The 19,478-nt window shown below is 36.5% G+C and overlaps 2 protein-coding genes and 1 long non-coding RNA gene across 3 annotated transcripts in view; 2 read left to right on the top strand and 1 right to left on the bottom strand.

The window, feature by feature from the left end:
* The first annotated feature begins 2,156 nt into the window (after window positions 1-2,156).
* Window positions 2,157-6,449, top strand: olfcu1 (olfactory receptor C family, u1). Its single transcript, NM_001082899.1, has 6 exons — window positions 2,157-2,383; window positions 2,631-2,937; window positions 3,112-3,927; window positions 4,930-5,157; window positions 5,239-5,362; window positions 5,545-6,449. The coding sequence occupies exons 1-6, from the start codon at window positions 2,157-2,159 to the stop codon at window positions 6,447-6,449; spliced, it is 2,607 nt and encodes an 868-aa protein (NP_001076368.1).
* Window positions 6,450-7,471: 1,022 nt separating this feature from the next.
* olfck3 (olfactory receptor C family, k3) lies at window positions 7,472-17,682 on the bottom strand. The gene is made up of 6 exons (XM_087293270.1): window positions 17,148-17,682; window positions 16,747-17,041; window positions 15,700-16,485; window positions 15,316-15,537; window positions 15,101-15,224; window positions 7,472-9,132 (listed from the first exon to the last, which is right to left on the bottom strand). Exons 1-6 carry the CDS (start codon window positions 17,375-17,377, stop codon window positions 8,219-8,221), a joined length of 2,571 nt encoding a protein of 856 aa, XP_087149396.1. The 5' UTR covers window positions 17,378-17,682; the 3' UTR covers window positions 7,472-8,218.
* LOC141378718 (uncharacterized) overlaps window positions 7,512-19,478 on the top strand; it is a 41,708-nt gene continuing 29,741 nt past the window's right edge. Inside the window, exon 1 of the long non-coding RNA XR_015515116.1 lies at window positions 7,512-9,139. This is a non-coding gene — a long non-coding RNA (uncharacterized LOC141378718). The remainder of the gene's footprint in view (window positions 9,140-19,478) is intronic.

Below are 19,478 nucleotides of genomic sequence, written 5' to 3'. Positions count from 1 at the left end.
TAACTCATTTCTAATAACTAATTTATTGTATCTTTGCCATGATGACAGTAAATAATATTTTACTAGATTTTTTTAAAGACACTTCTATACAGCTTAAAGTGACATTTAAAGGCTTAACTAGGCAGGTTGGGGTAATTATAGGCAAGTTATTGTATAACGATGGTTTGTTCTGTAGACCATCTAAAACAAATAAAGCTTAAAGGGGCTAAAAATTATATAAAATATATATTAAATAAAAAAAAAAAAAAATATATATATATATATATATATATATATATATATATATATATATATATATATATATATATATTTAGTCCCTTTATCATTCTGAGGTCGCCACAGCGGAATGAACCACCAACTTATCCAGCATATGTTTTATGCAGGGGAGGCCCTTCCATCTGCAACCCATCTCTGGGAAACAACCATACACTCTCATTCACACATAGGGTTGCCCTCCATTCCTTACAGAATCGTTTTTGATAATGAAATTGCGCGTCCGGTTTTGAATCAATACGGGACGGCTTTTGTCCTTTTTTTTTTTTTTTTGTCAGATACTGAAGATACCTTATTTCCTACTTTTGATTGGGTAATACTTGATGTCATCGTTATGTTTGATTGGTCTTTGTCCAGTGAGGAGGGTGGTTCTTCTAAGCAGAGTGGGTCAAGTCTTGACAGAAAGTAAAGTCAGATGCATCTCCGGGCAACCCTACGCGTTTTAAAGTTTCAGAGTTTAAAGGCAAGCGACTGCAAAAGTACCGCAGAGAGTGGGAGTACATACAGTTGCTGGCTGCAGAGTTTCAGAAATAATTATTTAGCTAACTGCACGATTCGTTGGAGAGCGTTTTATGTGGCTCATGGTGGTCTGTGGGACAACATGCCTCCGGAGAGCAGCATTCCCGCAATGACAGCTCATAAAAATCAAAGTATTACATTGTAAATACAATGTAAGTGGATCACATTCCAATGTAACATTATGATTTGTTTGTTAAGGTTAAGACAGGTACATAAGCATTTATTTAATACTTAAAACATTTTATTGTATACATTAACAAACAACATAATGCCCATGTAAAGAAAATAAACTAGTAAATTGCAACTTTCCATATTTTAAAATTTAAAAAATAGGATATAAGAAAACTTTACTACACTGTAAAAAATCCTGGTTGCCTTATTTATTTATTTATTTTAGCTGAACCAAATTAACCAAAAGTTCATTAACCTTATATTATGTTAAACTGGCTTAAAACAGCTTGCATAACTTAAAAAATTAGATAGAAAATATAGAACATGATTAACTTATTTCAATAAGTTAAAATGACCTAATGCTGTCAGGACTAATTTATCATATAATTATTTTACCGTGTAGCTAATGTTTGTATCTAGTTTATGTATGTGCTGTTTCTATGTTAGGATAGTTGTTACTGCAAATAATGACATATATTTTAGTCAAAATCTGTTATCAATACCACCCTTTAAAATTAGGTTCATTAGTATTTTCTCCTCTCCCCTCCTCTCCTCTAGGTTACAGCAGCTAACTTAACGCAGGTGTACCACACTATTAAACATAACATCAGTGCTGCAGAGTTGTAAAAGAGAAAGACTGACTCCATCTGTTTACACAGATTTCAATAAAATACTTTATTTTAATGTGCAGGTGTTCATACTTTCCTCAAAACATAGGGCTAAAATATTGACTTTTACTATATGTATATGCAGAATATACGTACTGTCACATATTTTGTCTTTTATGTGTTTTTTTAACTAATTTTGTCAGATTCAAAGGTTATAGTAAGGTGATGGGTTTGCATTCACAAGATGTGATTTTAGACAATCATTATGCCATGTCAATAGTAATGTTTTAGTTTTGTTTTATAGGTCAACCTTGTTTTTTTTTAAATGTGCTCTATAAATAAATATTGTATTGTTTTGTATAGGACCTAACATATCAAGGCACTTTAATGTGAAACACAGTTAAATCACATGACCTGAATGACTACTCCACCCACAATGTTTACCATTGGCCAGCGTCACCTGATGTTTCATTCATCATTATAGTAATATATTTTATATATTGGTGGTTCATCCACTCTTTCATCCACTCTGGATGGGATCCTCACTTGCTGCCTCCATGGTTGGAATTTAAAGACCCCAGAAAAATGCCAGTGATTGAACTGGTGTCACTGGGCCTTGCTCTTCTGTTGAACTTCTCAGTAGTTTTATGCACCTCATTGGACAAAAGTTGCTGGACATTGGGTGATTTTAATTCCCCAGTACTGGAACAGGATGGTGATATTGTAATTGGAGGGCTGTTTCCCATGCACAATATAGCTCCAGAAACTGACTATAATTTCTCTGATTTGCCACACTATCAAGATTGTAGCAGGTGTGTGAAATGACATGAGTATAATGGAGAACATAAATGAAAAATTGTACCAAGTTTGTTTTAATGCATGAGTTAAACTGCAATGTAAATGAGGTCTACACCTTAAATGCTGTGTTGCTATGCTAGAACAATTGTTATATCTTTAAACAACTGTTTTCCTAAGAACTAACTTATTTGTCTGCATTTTACTACTGCTACAACCAGTTCCCTACTTGTTGCATTGGCTCTCTGTCTATTTTCTTAACAGGTTTGACTTTCGTGCATTTCGCTGGGTTCAAACAATGGTCTTTGCCATTGAAGAAATCAACAGCAACTCAAGTTTGTTACCTGGAGTGGCACTAGGTTATAGGATCTTGGATAGCTGTGATCATGTGCACACCAGTCTGCGCAGTGCACTTTTTCTTCTGAACGGCACATTTGGTCAAACACAGACTGATGCTGTTGGCACTGCAAATTGCCTGTCCACAGCCCCAGTGCCAGCTGTCATAGGCCTGGCATCATCTTCACCTACACGAGCTGTGGCACAAACTTTGGGTCCGTTTGGAATTCCATTGGTAAGAATCTCAAAATGGGTCTGGTCACAGTTGATAATTCTAGATATTCCATTTATTATTTTTATTTAATAGACAGTCAAATGGAAAGAATTTCATTTAAAACCTTTGTTGATACATTGACATTACCTGAATCTCTCTTGTTTGATATTTCTCTTTGTCTTTTTTCTACTCAAGATAAGTTACTTTGCCACATGCACTTGCCTCACAGATAAAAAGGAGTATCCTTCTTTCCTTCGCACTGTCCCTAGTGACAGGTTTCAGGTGCAGGGACTGGTCCAGTTGGTTTCCCACTTTGGTTGGCGCTGGGTGGGTACAGTGGGCACGGATGATGACTACAGTCACTATGGTATCCAGGCATTTACCGAGCAGCTTGAAAGACTTGGTAGCTGTATTGCCTTTCATCAAACTATACCCAAATCACCTTCTCAGGCACAGATACGTTCTATTCTTAATAGTCTTGAAAGTTCTACAGCACAAGTAATTATAGCATTTGCCACTGAAGGAGAACTGCTGGAGCTCCTGGTTGAAGTTGCTCGCCGGAATCTGACTAGGTTGCAATGGGTGGCCAGTGAGGCCTGGGTGACAGCCAAACTTCTCACAATCCCCGAGCTTCATCCTGTCCTGATAGGAACAGTGGGCTTTTCTTTCAGGGGCACCGCTATTCCTGGCTTGGCTGAGTTTCTCTTCAGGGTAAGGCCTTCATCGAGACCTGAATCTGCTTTCACTAACATGTTTTGGGAGGAACTGTTTGGATGCAGACTAGGTTACGAGGACAGCAATGATTCTGTGTTGCCACTCTGTACTGGCTCAGAGAATCTGCTGGAGACGGAAAGTAGCTACACTGATGTATCAAGGGTGAGGATTTCATACAATGTCTATAAGGCTGTCTATGCTATAGCTCATGCTCTACACCAGCTATTACAATGTGGCTCTAAGGAACAAGGCTCAGATCACAGCTGTAATACTGAATCAAAGTTCTCTCCATTGCAGGTATTAGGCATTTATTTACATATCAGGGTTTTTGCAGGTTTCACAAAGTCAAATTTAAGACTTTTAAAGACATTTTTTAAGACCATAATGAATGCAATTTCAGACTTATACAGGACTTTTTTTATTATATTATATTAAAGTTGGTTATTTTTTAGCCACATTTTTAATAAATTGTCAAAACAAGCAAATCTTATGTATACACATTTTTCAACATAACTTATCTTAAAAAAATATATATATAAAATAAAATTATAATACACTAAATGTATGCACAAGAGTCTGTCCAGGTCAGCGTCCTTAGCATATATGGACTACAAATATAATGAGAATTTTTAAGCTAATAGTAAGGATCATAATTAAACTGTATTGGTAAATAGAGTTTTGTTAAAAGTTCTACTTTGAAGAATTGTTGGTTATTGAATGCGTGTTGGCTTGATTGGGTAGCTTTACATGGTCATAGGAAAACTAGGACCTGGTTACAATTATTTAAAACCTACAAAACACAATTTAAGACATTTAAAGACTTTATAAGGCCTTTGGACACCCTGAATATGATTGCACTTAACAGTTTATTTATTTTTTTGTTAAAAATGTTGTTGTGGGTATTAAAAAATGTAAAATGAATTTGAAAGAAAAAAAAAACTCTTAAACTCAAGAAGATGCAGCATTAAATACTATCGATTAACTCACTTCCCTTTTATTCAGCAGAATGTTACATTTTTCGACAGAAGACATGGTCCTTGAGGGTTAAAAAAACAATAGTATGATAATGTGTGTTGGTGTGTATGTAATAGTTGATTATTTTAATTATCAAGGGCCATATTTTAGAGATAATGATAATTGTTTCAGAATCTTTTTTTTAACTTAGTCTTAAATGGGCCTTAAAAAGTCTAACACTTGTCTTCATAAAGCCTGCAGAAACCCTCATTAAATTCAAAATAAGAATCAATATTGTACTTGTATTTATATACTTTCTCTCATTTGCCATAACTAATAAAATAGCTTCTACGCTATCTGAAGAAGGTACACTTTACAAACCAGTTCAATGAAAAAGTCTATTTTGACACCAATGGAGAGCCTGTGCCACTCTATGACATCATAAACTGGCAGAAAAATGCTAGAGGTACCATCAATTTTCAGTTGGTTGGCACCTATGACGGCTCCGCCCCACATGGGCAGCAGCTTAAAATAGAAGAGGGCTTAATTCGGTGGACAGGCGGACAAACCAAGGTGAGCTTGTGCACTCATGACAAACAGTCACAAAGCTTTCAGTTTTGGCAGACTCCTGACATTATAACGTAATGCATGCAGGTTCCAGTTTCCTTATGCAGTCCTCCTTGCCCACCTGGAACCCGCCAGGCCACTCGACCAGGACAGCCTGTCTGCTGCTTTGACTGTTTGCCTTGTGCTGAAGGAGAAATCAGCAATATATCAGGTAAATGCCTGTCGTTCTGCCGATCAGGAACATTTCTATCCATCTGTTTGCCTGTCTATTTTTGCTGAATGATGCAACTGACCAAAGAGAATCGAGTATTTCAGAGTGTAAATTAGCAAGCAACCATAATTAATGGCAATACATGACAAACAGTGATCTATAATGTTTGTTTGTACCTATAGGTGCTACTGAGTGTCTCAAGTGTCCAGAGTACTACTGGCCAAACAAAGAAAGAGTTTCCTGTGTTGCTGGCATTGAGGAGTTTCTGTCATACCATGACGTGATGGGGATCATTCTCATTTCTTTGTCTCTATTTGGTGTTGCTGTGGCAACAGTTGTTATGGTGATTTTTTTTATTTTCCGAAGCACACCCATAGTTAAGGCCAACAACTCTGAGATGAGTTTTCTACTGCTGCTGTCTCTCAAACTTTGCTTCCTTTGCTCACTGGTGTTCGTGGGTCGACCCTCGCCATTGACATGCCGCGCCCGACAAGCAGCATTTGGAATCAGCTTTGTTCTATGTATCTCATGCATACTGGTCAAGACCATAGTGGTGCTTTTGGCCTTTCGTTCTACAGTTCCTGGATCCATTTCTCTAAAGGTGTTTGGCCCCCCACAGCAAAGGGTTTTCATTTTCTGCTGCACAACAGGACAAGTTATTCTGTGCGCTTGTTGGTTGGCACTAGCACCTCCTTACCCCTATAAAAACACATCCTATCAGGATGGCAGGATTATACTAGAATGCAAAGACATTTTGCCACTTGGGTTTTACCTGGTTCTGGGCTATATAGGATTGCTCTCTTGTATGTGCTTTGTCCTCGCTTTCCTTGGAAGGAAACTTCCAGATACATTTAATGAAGCTAAGCTTATCACATTTAGTATGCTCATATTTTGTGCAGTGTGGATCTCTTTTATACCAGCATACAACAGTTCTCCAGGGAAATACACAGTTGCTGTTGAGATATTTGCCATTCTAGCTTCTACTTTTGGACTTTTATTTAGCATTTTTATACCTAAATGTTATGTAATTCTGTTAAGGCCTGATTTAAACACCAAAAAGGGAATGACTGGAAAATTGTCGAAATGATTTTATATATTTTTTTACAATGTGCTGTTATTGTGCACACAAAATTAAATTCATTTGTTTTATATCGCTTGATTGTTATACTGTCTTATGATGATTGATATGTTTTCTGTAAATTTAGGGCAAATATTATTACTCTACAATGCTATAAATATAATGAATAAACAAATGGATTAAAGACTTTATTGTCATGTGTTTAACTATTTTTAATATTTGATGTTTATGTTGACCTAACATCTTTACACAAATGTATTAAGCAAAGACAAAAGAAATGAAGTCCCAAGGCCTCCATTAACACCTAGGGCCTCATTTATTATCATTTTTGTCATGCAGTGAAAATGAAGGTGCACACAAAACCTGTGTCTAAATAGCAAATTATTTTAAAATAGTGAGCAGCTGACTACCTTCCTACCTTGCCATGACAACCTAAAAGTTTATTCTTACAAAAAAAAAAAATGGTGTATCGGTGGCGCAGTGGGTGGCAAGTTCGCCTCAGAGCAAAGAAGGTTGCTGATTTGAGCCTCGGCTGGGTTAGTTGGCGTTTCTGTGTGGAGTTTGTATGTTCTCCCTGTGTTCGCTTGGGTTTCCTCTGGGTGCTCCAGTTTCCCCCAGAAGTCCAAAGACATGCGCTATTGGTGAATTGGGTATGCTAAAATTGACTAGTGTATGGGTGTATGTACAGGGTATGTGTGAATAAGTGTATGTGGATGTTTCCCAGTGATGGGTTGCAGCTGGAAGGTCATCTGCTGCATAAAACATATGCTGGATAAGTTGGCAGTTCATTCCGCTGTGGCGACTCCAGATTAATAAAGGGACTAATCCAAAAAGAAAATGAATGAATGAATCAATGAAAATTATTTTTGATTCTGGTCACTGGTCTAAAAAACTTGAATGTGAATTGGCATTTTTTTATTACAGTTGACTATAAAATATATTTTGCACAAATATAGCTGATTTAAGGCTGATGTCTCCATTCACAGAAACAGCAGATTATTTGTAATGTGAAGGGACACTGACAATTGAAGTGTAGATCCAAATGCAGGATTTATTATGAGAATGGTCAGGCAAGCAATGGCTAACGCAGGAACAAACATAAGTATACGGGCAAGTCGTGGTCAAAAAACAGGCACATAGTCAAAGGCAGGCAGCAGACAACATAAATAAACAAACAAAACAAAGCATGGGTCAAACACAGTAGGGCAAGGCAAAGGAAACCACATCGTAATGTCACACACAGTTAATTAAGACACAGCCCTGAGGTGTGCGTGTGTGCTGTGTATATAGTCCCTGTAATCAGTTCATAACGATCGTCTAGCTGTGTGTGTGTAATTAATGGAACCGGGAACAGGTGTGTGAGCGGTGCATGACTGTATATTGTAGCTCTTTTGCTGACAGATTTGTAGTCCTCCAGATTTCTGCATGTGCTAGATTGCTGGTGACTGTGACATTTTGGAGTTTTTTTTATTAGTTATTGTGGATTTTGAACATTACTGCATATCAAGACAACCCAAAATATTGTGTAAAACAAAAACAACAACATGGAATTAACTGTGTTAAGTTTCCACAGCTACACAAGAGGTTACTCCACACATCCACACAATTCGGAAAATAACTAATCTAGTCTTTTAATAAAATTTTCATCTTCTAAGTATATGAATTTAATTTATTTGCACATACAGCACAAACAGTAGAATCAGAAACCTATACGCTTAATTCCCAGAATACAATGTTCAAAATTAATCAGAGTGTGCACCTCAGAAGCAATGAGTGACTTAAAGGGCTTTTGATGGTACTTTACCCATTATGTGTTTTTTGGTGTTCCGTTCTGGTCGAAATATAATAATGAAAAACTTAGGAGCAAAAATACAGAGAATCAAACCAAAGCTTGAAGCTAAAATGGCAAAAATCTCTACAGCCACAGTAAATTTCCCTGGAGAACTGACATAAGCTGGAACAAATGTGATCCATACTGCACAGAATATGAGCATACTGAAGGTGATGAATTTAGCCTCATTAAAGTTATCAGGCAGCTTCCGGGCCAGAAAAGCTAAAACAAAACATAGGAAAGCTAGGAGGCCTATGTAACCCAGCACAGCCCAGAAACCAACAGCTGACCCTAAACTGCATTCTAGAATGATCTTGTCTTTGTAGTGCTGCATATTCTTGTAAGGAAACGGTGGAGATATTGTTAACCAAAGCACACAAATAATAATCTGTACAAGAGTGAAACCAAAAACGCTGAGTCTCTGTTGAGAAGGCCCAAACCATTTCATGACATTACTTCCTGGAAGTGTAGCTTTGAAGGCCATTAACACCACTATTGTTTTCCCCAGAACGCAAGAGATGCAGAGGACAAAAGTGATCCCAAAAGCTGTGTGACGCAACATACAGGACCACTCAGTGGGCTGACCGATGAAAGTGAGTGAACAGAGGAAACACAGAGTCAGTGAGAAGAGCAGCAGGAAGCTCAGCTCAGAGTTGTTGGCTCTCACTATTGGAGAAGCCCTGTTTTTATAGAACACTAAAGCCATACTTAAAGCCACTAAAGAGCCAGCAACAGAAAAAGCAGCCAGAATAATTCCAAGGATCTCATCCCAAGACAGAAACTCCACTGGTTTGCGGAGACACTTGTTCTTCTCATTATTGGGCCAGTAGTCTGAGAGACATTCATGACAATCCAAACAATCTGGAAGGTAAGGAAATCAGTGTTAAAAAGTTATTCATGGACAATAGAAATGACATCGTTGGCATGCAGAATATTAGATGTTATGTTTACATACACTTAACACCAGTTTACATATAAGCAGTATAACGTATGTATTTAAGTAAATGTCACAGTTGTGGACCTTATGTTATTGTTTTCATTGAATTAGTTGAGCCTAGTTTACTTTGTTCTATTTCTCCCATTTGTTTTTTACATTATCCTCACATACATTTAGTTAATTGTCTACTGTGAGTTTAAGTCTCAATTTGTATTTAGTTCTGTCCCATTTAATGTCTTTTGTTCTGTTTCCTACTAATAGTTTGTTTTCATTGACATTTATCACTTTTGCCAGTGGAGGAGTGAAAGAGCCAGGGCTAACTAGAGTGACAAAACTTGCCACCTTGTCAAAGCCTAAAGGCAGATTTATACTTCTGCGTCAAGTGCACACATATGCTCCGGCGCAGCCTGCGTGTGAACGTAATGTATAGCTCTCATCGTGTGCGTAGCGCAAGCACTGTCACTGGTCAGCTTGGTAGTGCTGACGAGTGTGGGCTGGACCTAGAGACATGCGAACCTGTTGGAGCAAGTGTTTACAAGTTTAGAGTCCCTTAAAAGAGTTCCAGATGGAAACTGTTGTGTTGTGTTTACCTTATGATTAAAGCTGTTGCACGTGCCCTGATTCCCACCTCAAAATGAGTGAGTTTGAGCTACTTCTACATTAACGTAGCTTTCGAAAAAGAAAAACACAAGCGAAGAAACTCGATACAGAGGAACATAAAAACCTCACTGCTAGCTAGCGTTTCAGAAGTGTTATTGCAGAGCAACACAAACAGCGAGCAGAAGTATAAATGCACAACAACCCGCAAGGCATGTGCCGTGCCGTGGGTCACATCGATCACTGAATGCAGAAGTATAAACCACGCTAAAGCCTAATGCCGAGTTCACACTGCCTGATTTTCAAAGTCATTGCATCACTGTTAATTTCATCATTGTGTCACAGTGACGCAGTGGGTAGCATGATTGCCTTACAGCAAGAAGGTTGCTGGTTCGAGCCCTGTCGCTGAGTCAATTGGCATTTCTGTGTGGAGTTTGCATGTTTTCCCCATGTTCGTCTAAGTTTCCTCCGGGTGACAAGATACATCATGAATTTAAATGAGATTTTATGTATGCTTTTGACAGCTTTTATTAAGTGTTATTTGCTCAGTTAGCTCATTGAAAAGCACAGATTACATTGTTTTGTTATGACAAAACACATTAACAAATACATCACAAAAGTTTTCATCTTTGTCAGAAATCTCTCATAAACATGATTGACATGGGGCATTATAATTGTGTCATGAATAATTTTTTGATCCTGTTTTCAGTGGAACAAGCTGTATTTGTATGTAAAAGTGTGATTACTCTGTCAAATTATATCTAACAGGGTCATTAATATAAAAACATTAGATTTAATGACATTTTGATGAAAAACAAGTTGTGTTGTATTGGTAATTCAAGTTGACATGAGAAAGACAAAAACAGGTTGTGATGTATTTGTTTATGTCAAGTTGTCATAACTGAACGAATGGCACTTAATGACAGTTGTTATAAGCATGCATAAAATCTCATTCACATTCATGACATGGTCATGTCATGATTATTTATTCATTCATTTTTTTCAGCTTAGTCTATTTATTAATTCGGTGTCACCACAGAGAAATGTACCGCCAACTTATCCAGCATATGTTTTACTCAGCGGATGCCCTTACAGCTGCAACCCATCTCTGGGAAACATCCATACACACTCATTTACACTCACACACTATGAACAATTTAGCCTACCCAAATCACCCATACCGCATCTCTTTGGACTGTGGGGGAAACCGGAGCACCCGGAGGAAACCCAAGCGAACGAGGGGAGAACATGCAAACTCCACACAGATACGCCAATTGACCCAGCCGAGGCTCGAACCAGCAACCTTCCTGCTATGAGGCAACAGCACTACCTACTCATGTCATGATTATAAAGGTTTAATGACGTCTTATGAACACCCCTTTAAGTGTTACTGCAATACCTTTTCAAAATGTACACTTTTGTACTTTTTAGGTACTAATATGTGGCACTAGTACACTGTAAAAGAAATATCACAAGTCATGACAAAAACATGTATTTATGTTAAGTTAATCGGGATTCAAGTTAAAAATTTAAAATGAACAAAAACATTTCCTTAACATTTTCTCACACTTAAGCGGTTCAAATCTTTTGAACTCCTTTCTTCATATGTTCATATGTTCAGACATATCCTTATATTTTGAAGAATGATGGAATTTAGCAGTTATTGACATCCATAGTGGAAACAAAAATATTGCCAGCTGCTTTACTCTGTGCACATCTAAAGCTAGCACCCATGACATATTTCAAGTTTTATATAGTTCACCAGACAAAATGGTTATAAATCTCAAGTGGTTATAAATCTTTATGAGTTTCTTTGTTCTGGTAAACAAACCATTTGTAGAAAGCTGAAAACCTGTAACCATTGGCATCCACAGTATGCACAGTATGAGATTCATCTTTTCAAACTCAGGGCAATTAAGACACGCAAACAATCGATTAACAAAAAATGCAAAAGTATTAATAATAAAGTCAGTGGATTTTGGGGGGAAATGAATGTTGGCTAAACTACTGAAATATTATTGTCACAATAACCAGCAACCCTTATAGATCACTGAAGAACATTCACATTCCCTTGGACTAAAGTTTTGACACCGTATGAACTACAACTCCCTTCAAGCACCACACACACACCTGTTCCTGTTCTCCGTTGATTACTTACACACACAGCTGGGAGCTACTCAAGGACTAATTTCAAAGACTATATAAACTGCTAACAGTAACACTCACATTGTTGCATCTTGTTTGGTTATACCCTGTAACATTATGAAGCAGTCTTCTAGTCTAGTGTTTTTGTGTTTTACCTTTGCCTTGTTCTCTTGTTTACATTGTATGTCGCCTATATCGTCCATTTGCCTGTGACCTGACTACGCTTCTGGATTTCCCTGTATGTACCACCTATTTGCCCCTGTGTTTGACCATTGCCTGACCGACTACTCTTTAATAAAGCTGCACGTGGATCCTCAACACCGTTGTCTACCGTTACAATTATCCAGTATATTACAATTATACAGTATGTCTGACAATATTTTTTCTTCTGGAGAAAGTCTTATTTTTTATTTCGGCTAGAATAAAAGCAGTTTTAAATTTTTTTAAACTCCATTTTAGGGACAAAATTATTAGCCCCTTTAAGCTATATATTTTTTTCTTGACTGTCTACAGAATAAACCATCATTATTCAATAACTTGACAAATTACCCTAACCTGCCTAGTTAACCTTATTAGCCAAGTTAAGCCTTTAAATGTCACTTTAAGCTGTATAGAAGTGTCTTGAAAAATATCTTAAAAAGTATATTATTTACTGTCATCATGGCAGAGATAAAATAAATCAGTTATTAGAAGTTTCTCTTGGTTATTCCAATTTGTTAAAATTTTATTTAATATTTGTTTGTTTGTTTATTTTTAATAGATTACATTTGTAAATCCCCCCATTTGAAAATTAATATTTTATGCATGTCTCTGTGAATATATAGCCAAATTGCTTTTTCTGCCATTTAAAAACAAAATGTTTTATTTCAAAATAAAACATTACAAACCACAAAATTTTAACTTAATTAAAAAAAAACATATATGTACTTGATTTTTCCTGTGTATTAACAGTTTATTTTTTATCCAACATATTAATTTGAGTGTACTCATTTTTGAATGGTGACCTTTTTTGGAATTATTTTTTTTCATTTGGATTTGTTCTAGTTTAGACTTTGGTACTAATCTAATGTATATGCACAAAAATGTATATGCACAAATCAATTGTATTATTGTGAAGCATCCTAAAGAAAATAATAATTTAAAAGGGAGATTTATAAGGGGTATATACTTTTGAATTGTATTATAAAACACAATTGTGTTTTGATAATTTAAAAAAATTAATTGAGGTAAAAGAACTGGGAATGGGTAACAAAATCAATTAAATTCCCTTCACTTTTTAATTTCTGCATTTTAAACATTATTTGTTAACACTTTCTATGAAGCTTATATCTTTAATGAACAATTTAGCCAACCCAATTCATCTGTACCGCATGTCTTTGGACAGTTGGGGAAACTGGAGCACACGGAGGAAACCCACGCGAACACAGGGAGAACATGCAAACTCCACACAGAAACACCAACTGATCCAGCCAAGGCTCAAACCATTCATTCATTTTCTTGTCGGCTTAGTCCCTTTATTAATCCGGGGTCGCCACAGCGGAATGAACTGCCAACTTATCCAGCAAGTTTTTACGCAGCAGATGCCCTTCCAGCCGCAACCCATCTCTGGGAAACATCCACACACACTCATACACTACGGACAATTTAGCCTACCCAATTCACATGTACCCCATGTCTTTGGACTGTGGGGGAAACTGGAGCACCCGGAGGAAACCCCCTGAATTATTAGCCCCCTTGTTTTTTTCTTTCCCCAATTTGTTTAACAAAGAGAGTTTTTTAACACATTTCTAAACATAATAGTTATATTAACTTATCTCTAATAACTGATTTATTTTATCTTTGCCATGATGACAGTAAATAATATTTTACTGGATATTTTATAAAACACTTCTATACAGTTTAAAGTGACATTTAAAGGCTTAACTTGGTTAATTAGGTTAACTAGTCAGGCTGGGGTAATTAGGCAAGTTATTGTATAATGACGGTTTGTTCTGTAGACTATTGAAATAAAATATAGCTTAAAGGGGCTAATAATTTTGTCCATAAAATAGTGTTTAAAAACTTAAAAACTGCTTATTTTATTTTATTCTAGGCAAAATAAAACAAATAAAACAAATAAGACTTTCTCCAGAAGAAAAAAATATTATCAGACATACTGTGAAAATATCCTTGCTCTGTTAAATATCCTTTGGGAATTATTTAAAAAAAAATAAAAATCAAATGAGGGCTAATAATTCTGACTTCAACTGTATATATATATATATATATATATATATATATATATATATATATATATATATATATATGTGTGTGTGTGTGTGTGTGTGTGTGTGTGTGTGTGTGTGTGTGTGTGTGTGTGTGTGTGTGTGTTTATACCACATTGTACATGATTTAGAAGTATTAATTAGTCAGTCGTGATTCTATGTAAAGATGCAGCTTATGATTATTTGTAATCAACCACAACAAGTCTATAAATGGTCTTTCAAACAAATAAATTGCTAAGATCTATTAAAATGGCAATAAGCCACTTATACATGCATAACCAACACAATGAGCAATGCCAATAACCAATTCTCTTTTTATAGAAAATTTCCATCCTGTTTCACTTGAAGCCAATATTTATGCATTTATACAGGTTGGTAACTCTATTATGACCCACAATAAGTGTTTATAAAGCATATGACTCTTATCATAAATATAGACCATTCATTTTTTGACAGAACAAAATATGTTTACTTACTTTTAAGGCTTTGCTACTATAACATAACATAAAATGTTAACATTGAAAACTGCATCTTTATAAATATAATCACGACTAGACTAACGAATACATACAAATCATGTGTAGGATGTTATGAACATGTGCATTGACAATTGAAATGTATCTGTAGTAAGTATTGATAACGTTGTTATACATCTAGCTATAACTGTCATTTTAATATAGTTTATAAAGGTTTGTTGCGTCTTTATACATAAATGTATAGAATTGTTATGGTTAATTATAAATAATTGTAAACAGAGTGTTATAATTCATTACAAGTATGAGCTTCATAGAAAGTGTTACCCAGTAATTTTTCTTTGTCATGTACTGTCGTATATAGTATGTCAGTGCCCATGTGTGATTTATCCAGCAGAACATGCCCAAAGCACCTGTATCATTGCTGATTTCTCCATCGGCACAATTAATGCAGTCATAACAGCAGACAGGTCTTCCTTTTTGGACAGCTTTCCGTGTACCCGGTGGACAGCTTTCACTGCACACAGACACAGGCACCTGCAGGTGACAGACGTGTATAATATCAGAGTCACAAATGTATTAGAGTATTCCATAACATTCAGGAGTTATTATAGAACACATTTAATACCTCTTCAGTGCCATCATACCAAATGATAGCTCTGCTCAGGCTGAATTCTTTGCCTTTGGGCTGGGAAGAATCATATTTACCCACTGTTACAAAATCAATTGAACCATCTTTTTGAAGCTGCCAGTTCACAAGCTCATACACGGCCACAGGGTCTCCATAAGCATCAAACGAAACAGAATAATTATTTTTAGAAAACTTCACTTGTTTGAGCTTATCAAGAACCTGCATGACAGACATGAAATTATTTAAATGTGTTAAAGCGAAAATTGCGTTATCTGCTATCAGAAATGCATTAGCCTACTGGATTACACAGATATTTTTTAGCCCTGTTTAAAAGCAAATTATAACTATTACTTGGTACATTAAAAAACACAAAATAAATACCTCTCGTGGCTCAATCTTGATGTTTTTGTTGCACTTCTTTTCATTACAGATAATGCCATGGAGTGCATGAGCTATAGCGTATGTGGCTTTGTACACCATGTTAGAGATGCGCAACTGGGACGTGTCTGTATACGGGTTCTTTAACCTGCCAAGGTCCTCTGTGCCATCACACGCGGGCATGCCAGTAGAAGGACCTGTCTGCTGTTTTAGACTACAACTAAATGAGCTTTCCCAGAATTCTGTCAGCAGTGGGAATTTCATTGCGCGCTGTGGAGACAGGTCAAGTAGAAACGTACGAAAGCCAGGGATAACTGACCGCGGGATTGCGAAACCCACACCACCAATACACATATTAAAGCGCAACATTTCTGGATCTGTAAACCACGCCTCGCTGCCGATCCATTGCATCGGAGGAAGAGGCTGTTGGCTCAACTCTTCTAACAGAAGTCTCATATCTCCTGAAGCCATGAAAGCAACAATGACACGAGCCGTTGATCTTCGGATGACATCAGCGACTCTCATCAATTTGCTGCGCGGTTGGGTCCTGTAGTAGGCCTCAGAATATTCCACACAAATTCCCTCCTCCTCTGCTGCTTTCAGGAATGATGCCATGCCATTATTCCCGTAGTCTGAATCACTGCGCACAGCCCCAATCCACGTCCACCCAAAGCGCTTGACCATCCGTGCCAGTGCGGCCGCTTGATGGTGATCACTGGGGATGGTCCTGAAGAAAGTTGGGTGCTGTCGCTTGTCACTGAGACACGCGCATGTAGCGTAATGACTCACCTAGTGTACAATGAAGAGGGAAAAAAATAAAATAATTGTAATTGGGCAAAATGCATGTAAATATTGCTCCAATTACTATTTGCATAAAAAATGTTAAGAGATAATTTGACAGTATATTTGCAGTTAATATAATTAATACACATTAAGGAAAATTTTAATATTTTTTGTGAATTTGTTTATTTATTTATTATTATTATTACTTTTATTATTATTATTATTAGGAGTAGGTGGTATGCTCCAAAATAAAATAGCCTACTAAACCTGGGGAATGCCAAAAGGACCGTAAAGCCTTGAAATGCTTATAGAAGGCGTGGAGCCAGATTCTCCGACTAGTGCGGCAACCGCAGCAGATTTCGAACAAGAATCATTGTCGTTAAATATGAGATCTAATCCGTTGGCAAGCTGAAATGACAACTTGACTGCCATTGGCACAGAGCCACAAGAGTCATATATGCGGTACCCTAATGTAATGCCCGGCAAGAGATCGGAGCTGTTGTTGATCTCTTGGATGGCGAACTGCAAGACACGGGCAAAGCGCAGCTCTCTGAAGTCCATGCTGTTGAATTACACAATGAAAAAAAAAAAAAAAATAACATAATTTATCACATTCACAAACCACAAAAGACTATTAAGAATTATATACTTGGTTTTATATTTCTAACCTGCCACTGCACTCTAATGATTGTGGCCGCATAGTATAGGTGTGCTTTTCTGTCCTCAAATAGTAATGGATGCTAAAAGCACCTCCAATAATAAAGTCTCCTTCGTCGAAGAGAACAGGAGGCTGAGGGTCACCTTGGAGGATGCAGCTACCTAAACGGTTCCCATACACAACATACAAACGCGTGATGATACACTGTAGTGTCACGATTAACAAAACATTATTATACATTTCTCCTGCTAGGAGAGCAACTACTTCAAATATTAGTTGAGCATTGCGTTTTTATAGGTTTCAACTCTCTCTGGAATGACAACAGGTGTAGTTAGCCTAATTGATGTCAAAATATTCAATCAGAACCTGTAAACTTTCCTCGAGTGTTTTACAAAGTTTCAAAATGCACACCGCCTAAAAATTGTATTGTTTGTCTAAATATTTTTTTTATGTAGTCCAATCAGTAGTCTCAGACAGAGAGAACGGGTTTGAAATTACTTGAATGTGAGTAAATAAGTAGGCCTACATATTTTCTAATTTACGGTGAACAAGTCTTTATTTTATAAAGTTATATATAACTTTATTATAACTATATATATATATATATATATATATATATATATATATATATATATATATATATATATATATATATATATATATATATATATGTGTGTGTGTGTGTGTGTGTGTGTGTGTGTGTGTGTGTGTGTGTGTGTGTGTGTGCGTGAGAGAGAGAGAGAGAGAGAGAGAGAGCGTGCGTGCGTGTGTTACTGTAGGCACCAAAATACAAGTTGTTTGGTATTCTCTATTCAACTCAAAACAGAAAAAAATAAACGACATAACATTTAAAGTTAATAGATAATTCAAAACGCTGTTTATTAATTCGGGCTTCTTTAAAAAAAAAAAAAAACACTGAAAATGATAAAAAAAAATGTGAAAAAATAGATTAATTGGAATTTTTTTTTTTATTTCTTCAAAGAGTGTAGCCTAATCTCTGCATGGGGAGTTATATTCGGCGCAAAGGTGAATATTTTATTTTAATATTAGTATGCTACCCTAATTTATTAGGCATATGTTATAAAAAAAAAGATAAATTATTTATTTTTTTATATTGTGCGTTATTTTACACTTAGATTCGGTGAGTGACATAGCGAACATATTTGCTCTTGCACTCTCTCTATGTTTGAATATTTTGATTAGTTTATTTATTGTTTGTGTTTAATTTGGTTATTTAAAACAGTTTATACAAAATGTTATCAAAGAACTTAAATATGTGGGAATATCTTTTTAGTGGCTTGGTACAATTTTCAAATATAAAGTGTACATTTTTTAAATATCTGCTAGGGCGGATCCGTTTAAATTGGTTTGGCCCCCAAGTCATATCATATCTCGGACATAAAGATGAGCTTTAATTAATGTTTAACACCGGATGATCCCTGCTTCAGCTACTTCTTGTATAGTGCTTTCATCATCTTTTTCAAGTGCTGTTGATGGACTGGCTTCCGAAACAGGGATTAACATTGTTACAATGTTGCTGGCAGGTGCGCTATGGCGATATCAATAGTAAAAGCAAGGATAGGTTCTGTGCTGTCGGTTTCTTGTACAACACGGGCGCTTTCTGTTTAGAATCACTGTGTTTTTGTCACTAAGGAGGTTAGAAGAAAATCGTAAAGCCAAATCTGTAAAAATGACGGACATGCGAAATTTTTTTTAGTTAATGTGACCTGATATATGACAGACATTTCAGCTTTTTTTTTTTTAAATAGAGCATTATGATATTTACCAAAAATGAAAGCTGTGCATCAGTTACTTAACACAGGACTTAACACACTTGAACATGTTCTTCACAGCAGAGCCGGCCCAAGGCATAAGCGAACTAAACGTCTTCTTAGGGCCCCGTGGCCACCAGGGGGCCCCAAAGAGTGCATGTAAAGACCAAGTGTGCCGCAAGCCTACGTTTGAGTGAAGGTTTCGGCCGTTAGATCGCCCCCTGGGGGTTGGCTGCAGTACAAGTCATAAAGCCCGCCTCCTCCGTGTTAATGAAGGAGACTTGAGCCCAAATAAAAAAAAATATTACACTTGCAATAAAATGTCCCGAAAGATAGTTCTGGGCTGCGTTTCCCGATAACGATTGATCTTAGCACTTAAGAGCGTTTTCTACGAGTCATTTTGCGAACGTTCGTTATTGTTTCACGTGCGTTTCCCAAAAATGCACTTAACACAATTGCACGTAGCCCAGCTTTAAGTGCAACTTAGGAGTTGCTATCCGTTTGTTAAGTGCTGAAATGTCACGCTATAGAATGGCTCGTTATTGTTGCACATGTTATAGCAATCCATA

The sequence above is a fragment of the Danio rerio genome, chromosome 18 (assembly GCF_052040795.2).
Source record: "Danio rerio strain M-AB ecotype USA chromosome 18, GRCz13ab, whole genome shotgun sequence".
Taxonomy (NCBI): domain Eukaryota; kingdom Metazoa; phylum Chordata; class Actinopteri; order Cypriniformes; family Danionidae; genus Danio; species Danio rerio.
The sequence above is the reverse complement of the archived record's forward strand: the minus strand, read 5'-3'. Positions and strand labels throughout refer to the sequence as shown.

Excerpts from the sequence above, each read along its gene's own strand:
- olfcu1 (NM_001082899.1), top strand. The coding sequence starts at position 2,157 with ATGCCAGTGATTGAACTGGTGTCACTGGGCCTTGCTCTTCTGTTGAAC. Across the intron at positions 2,384-2,630 it reads CACTATCAAGATTGTAGCAG|GTTTGACTTTCGTGCATTTC; the intron begins GTGTGTGAAATG and ends TTTTCTTAACAG. Across the intron at positions 5,363-5,544 it reads AGAAATCAGCAATATATCAG|GTGCTACTGAGTGTCTCAAG; the intron begins GTAAATGCCTGT and ends TTGTACCTATAG.
- olfck3 (XM_087293270.1), bottom strand. The coding sequence starts at position 17,377 with ATGTATAATAATGTTTTGTTAATCGTGACACTACAGTGTATCATCACG. Across the intron at positions 15,538-15,699 it reads TCAAGATTGAGCCACGAGAG|GTTCTTGATAAGCTCAAACA; the intron begins GTATTTATTTTG and ends TCTGTCATGCAG. Across the intron at positions 15,225-15,315 it reads GGTATGATGGCACTGAAGAG|GTGCCTGTGTCTGTGTGCAG; the intron begins GTATTAAATGTG and ends TGTCACCTGCAG.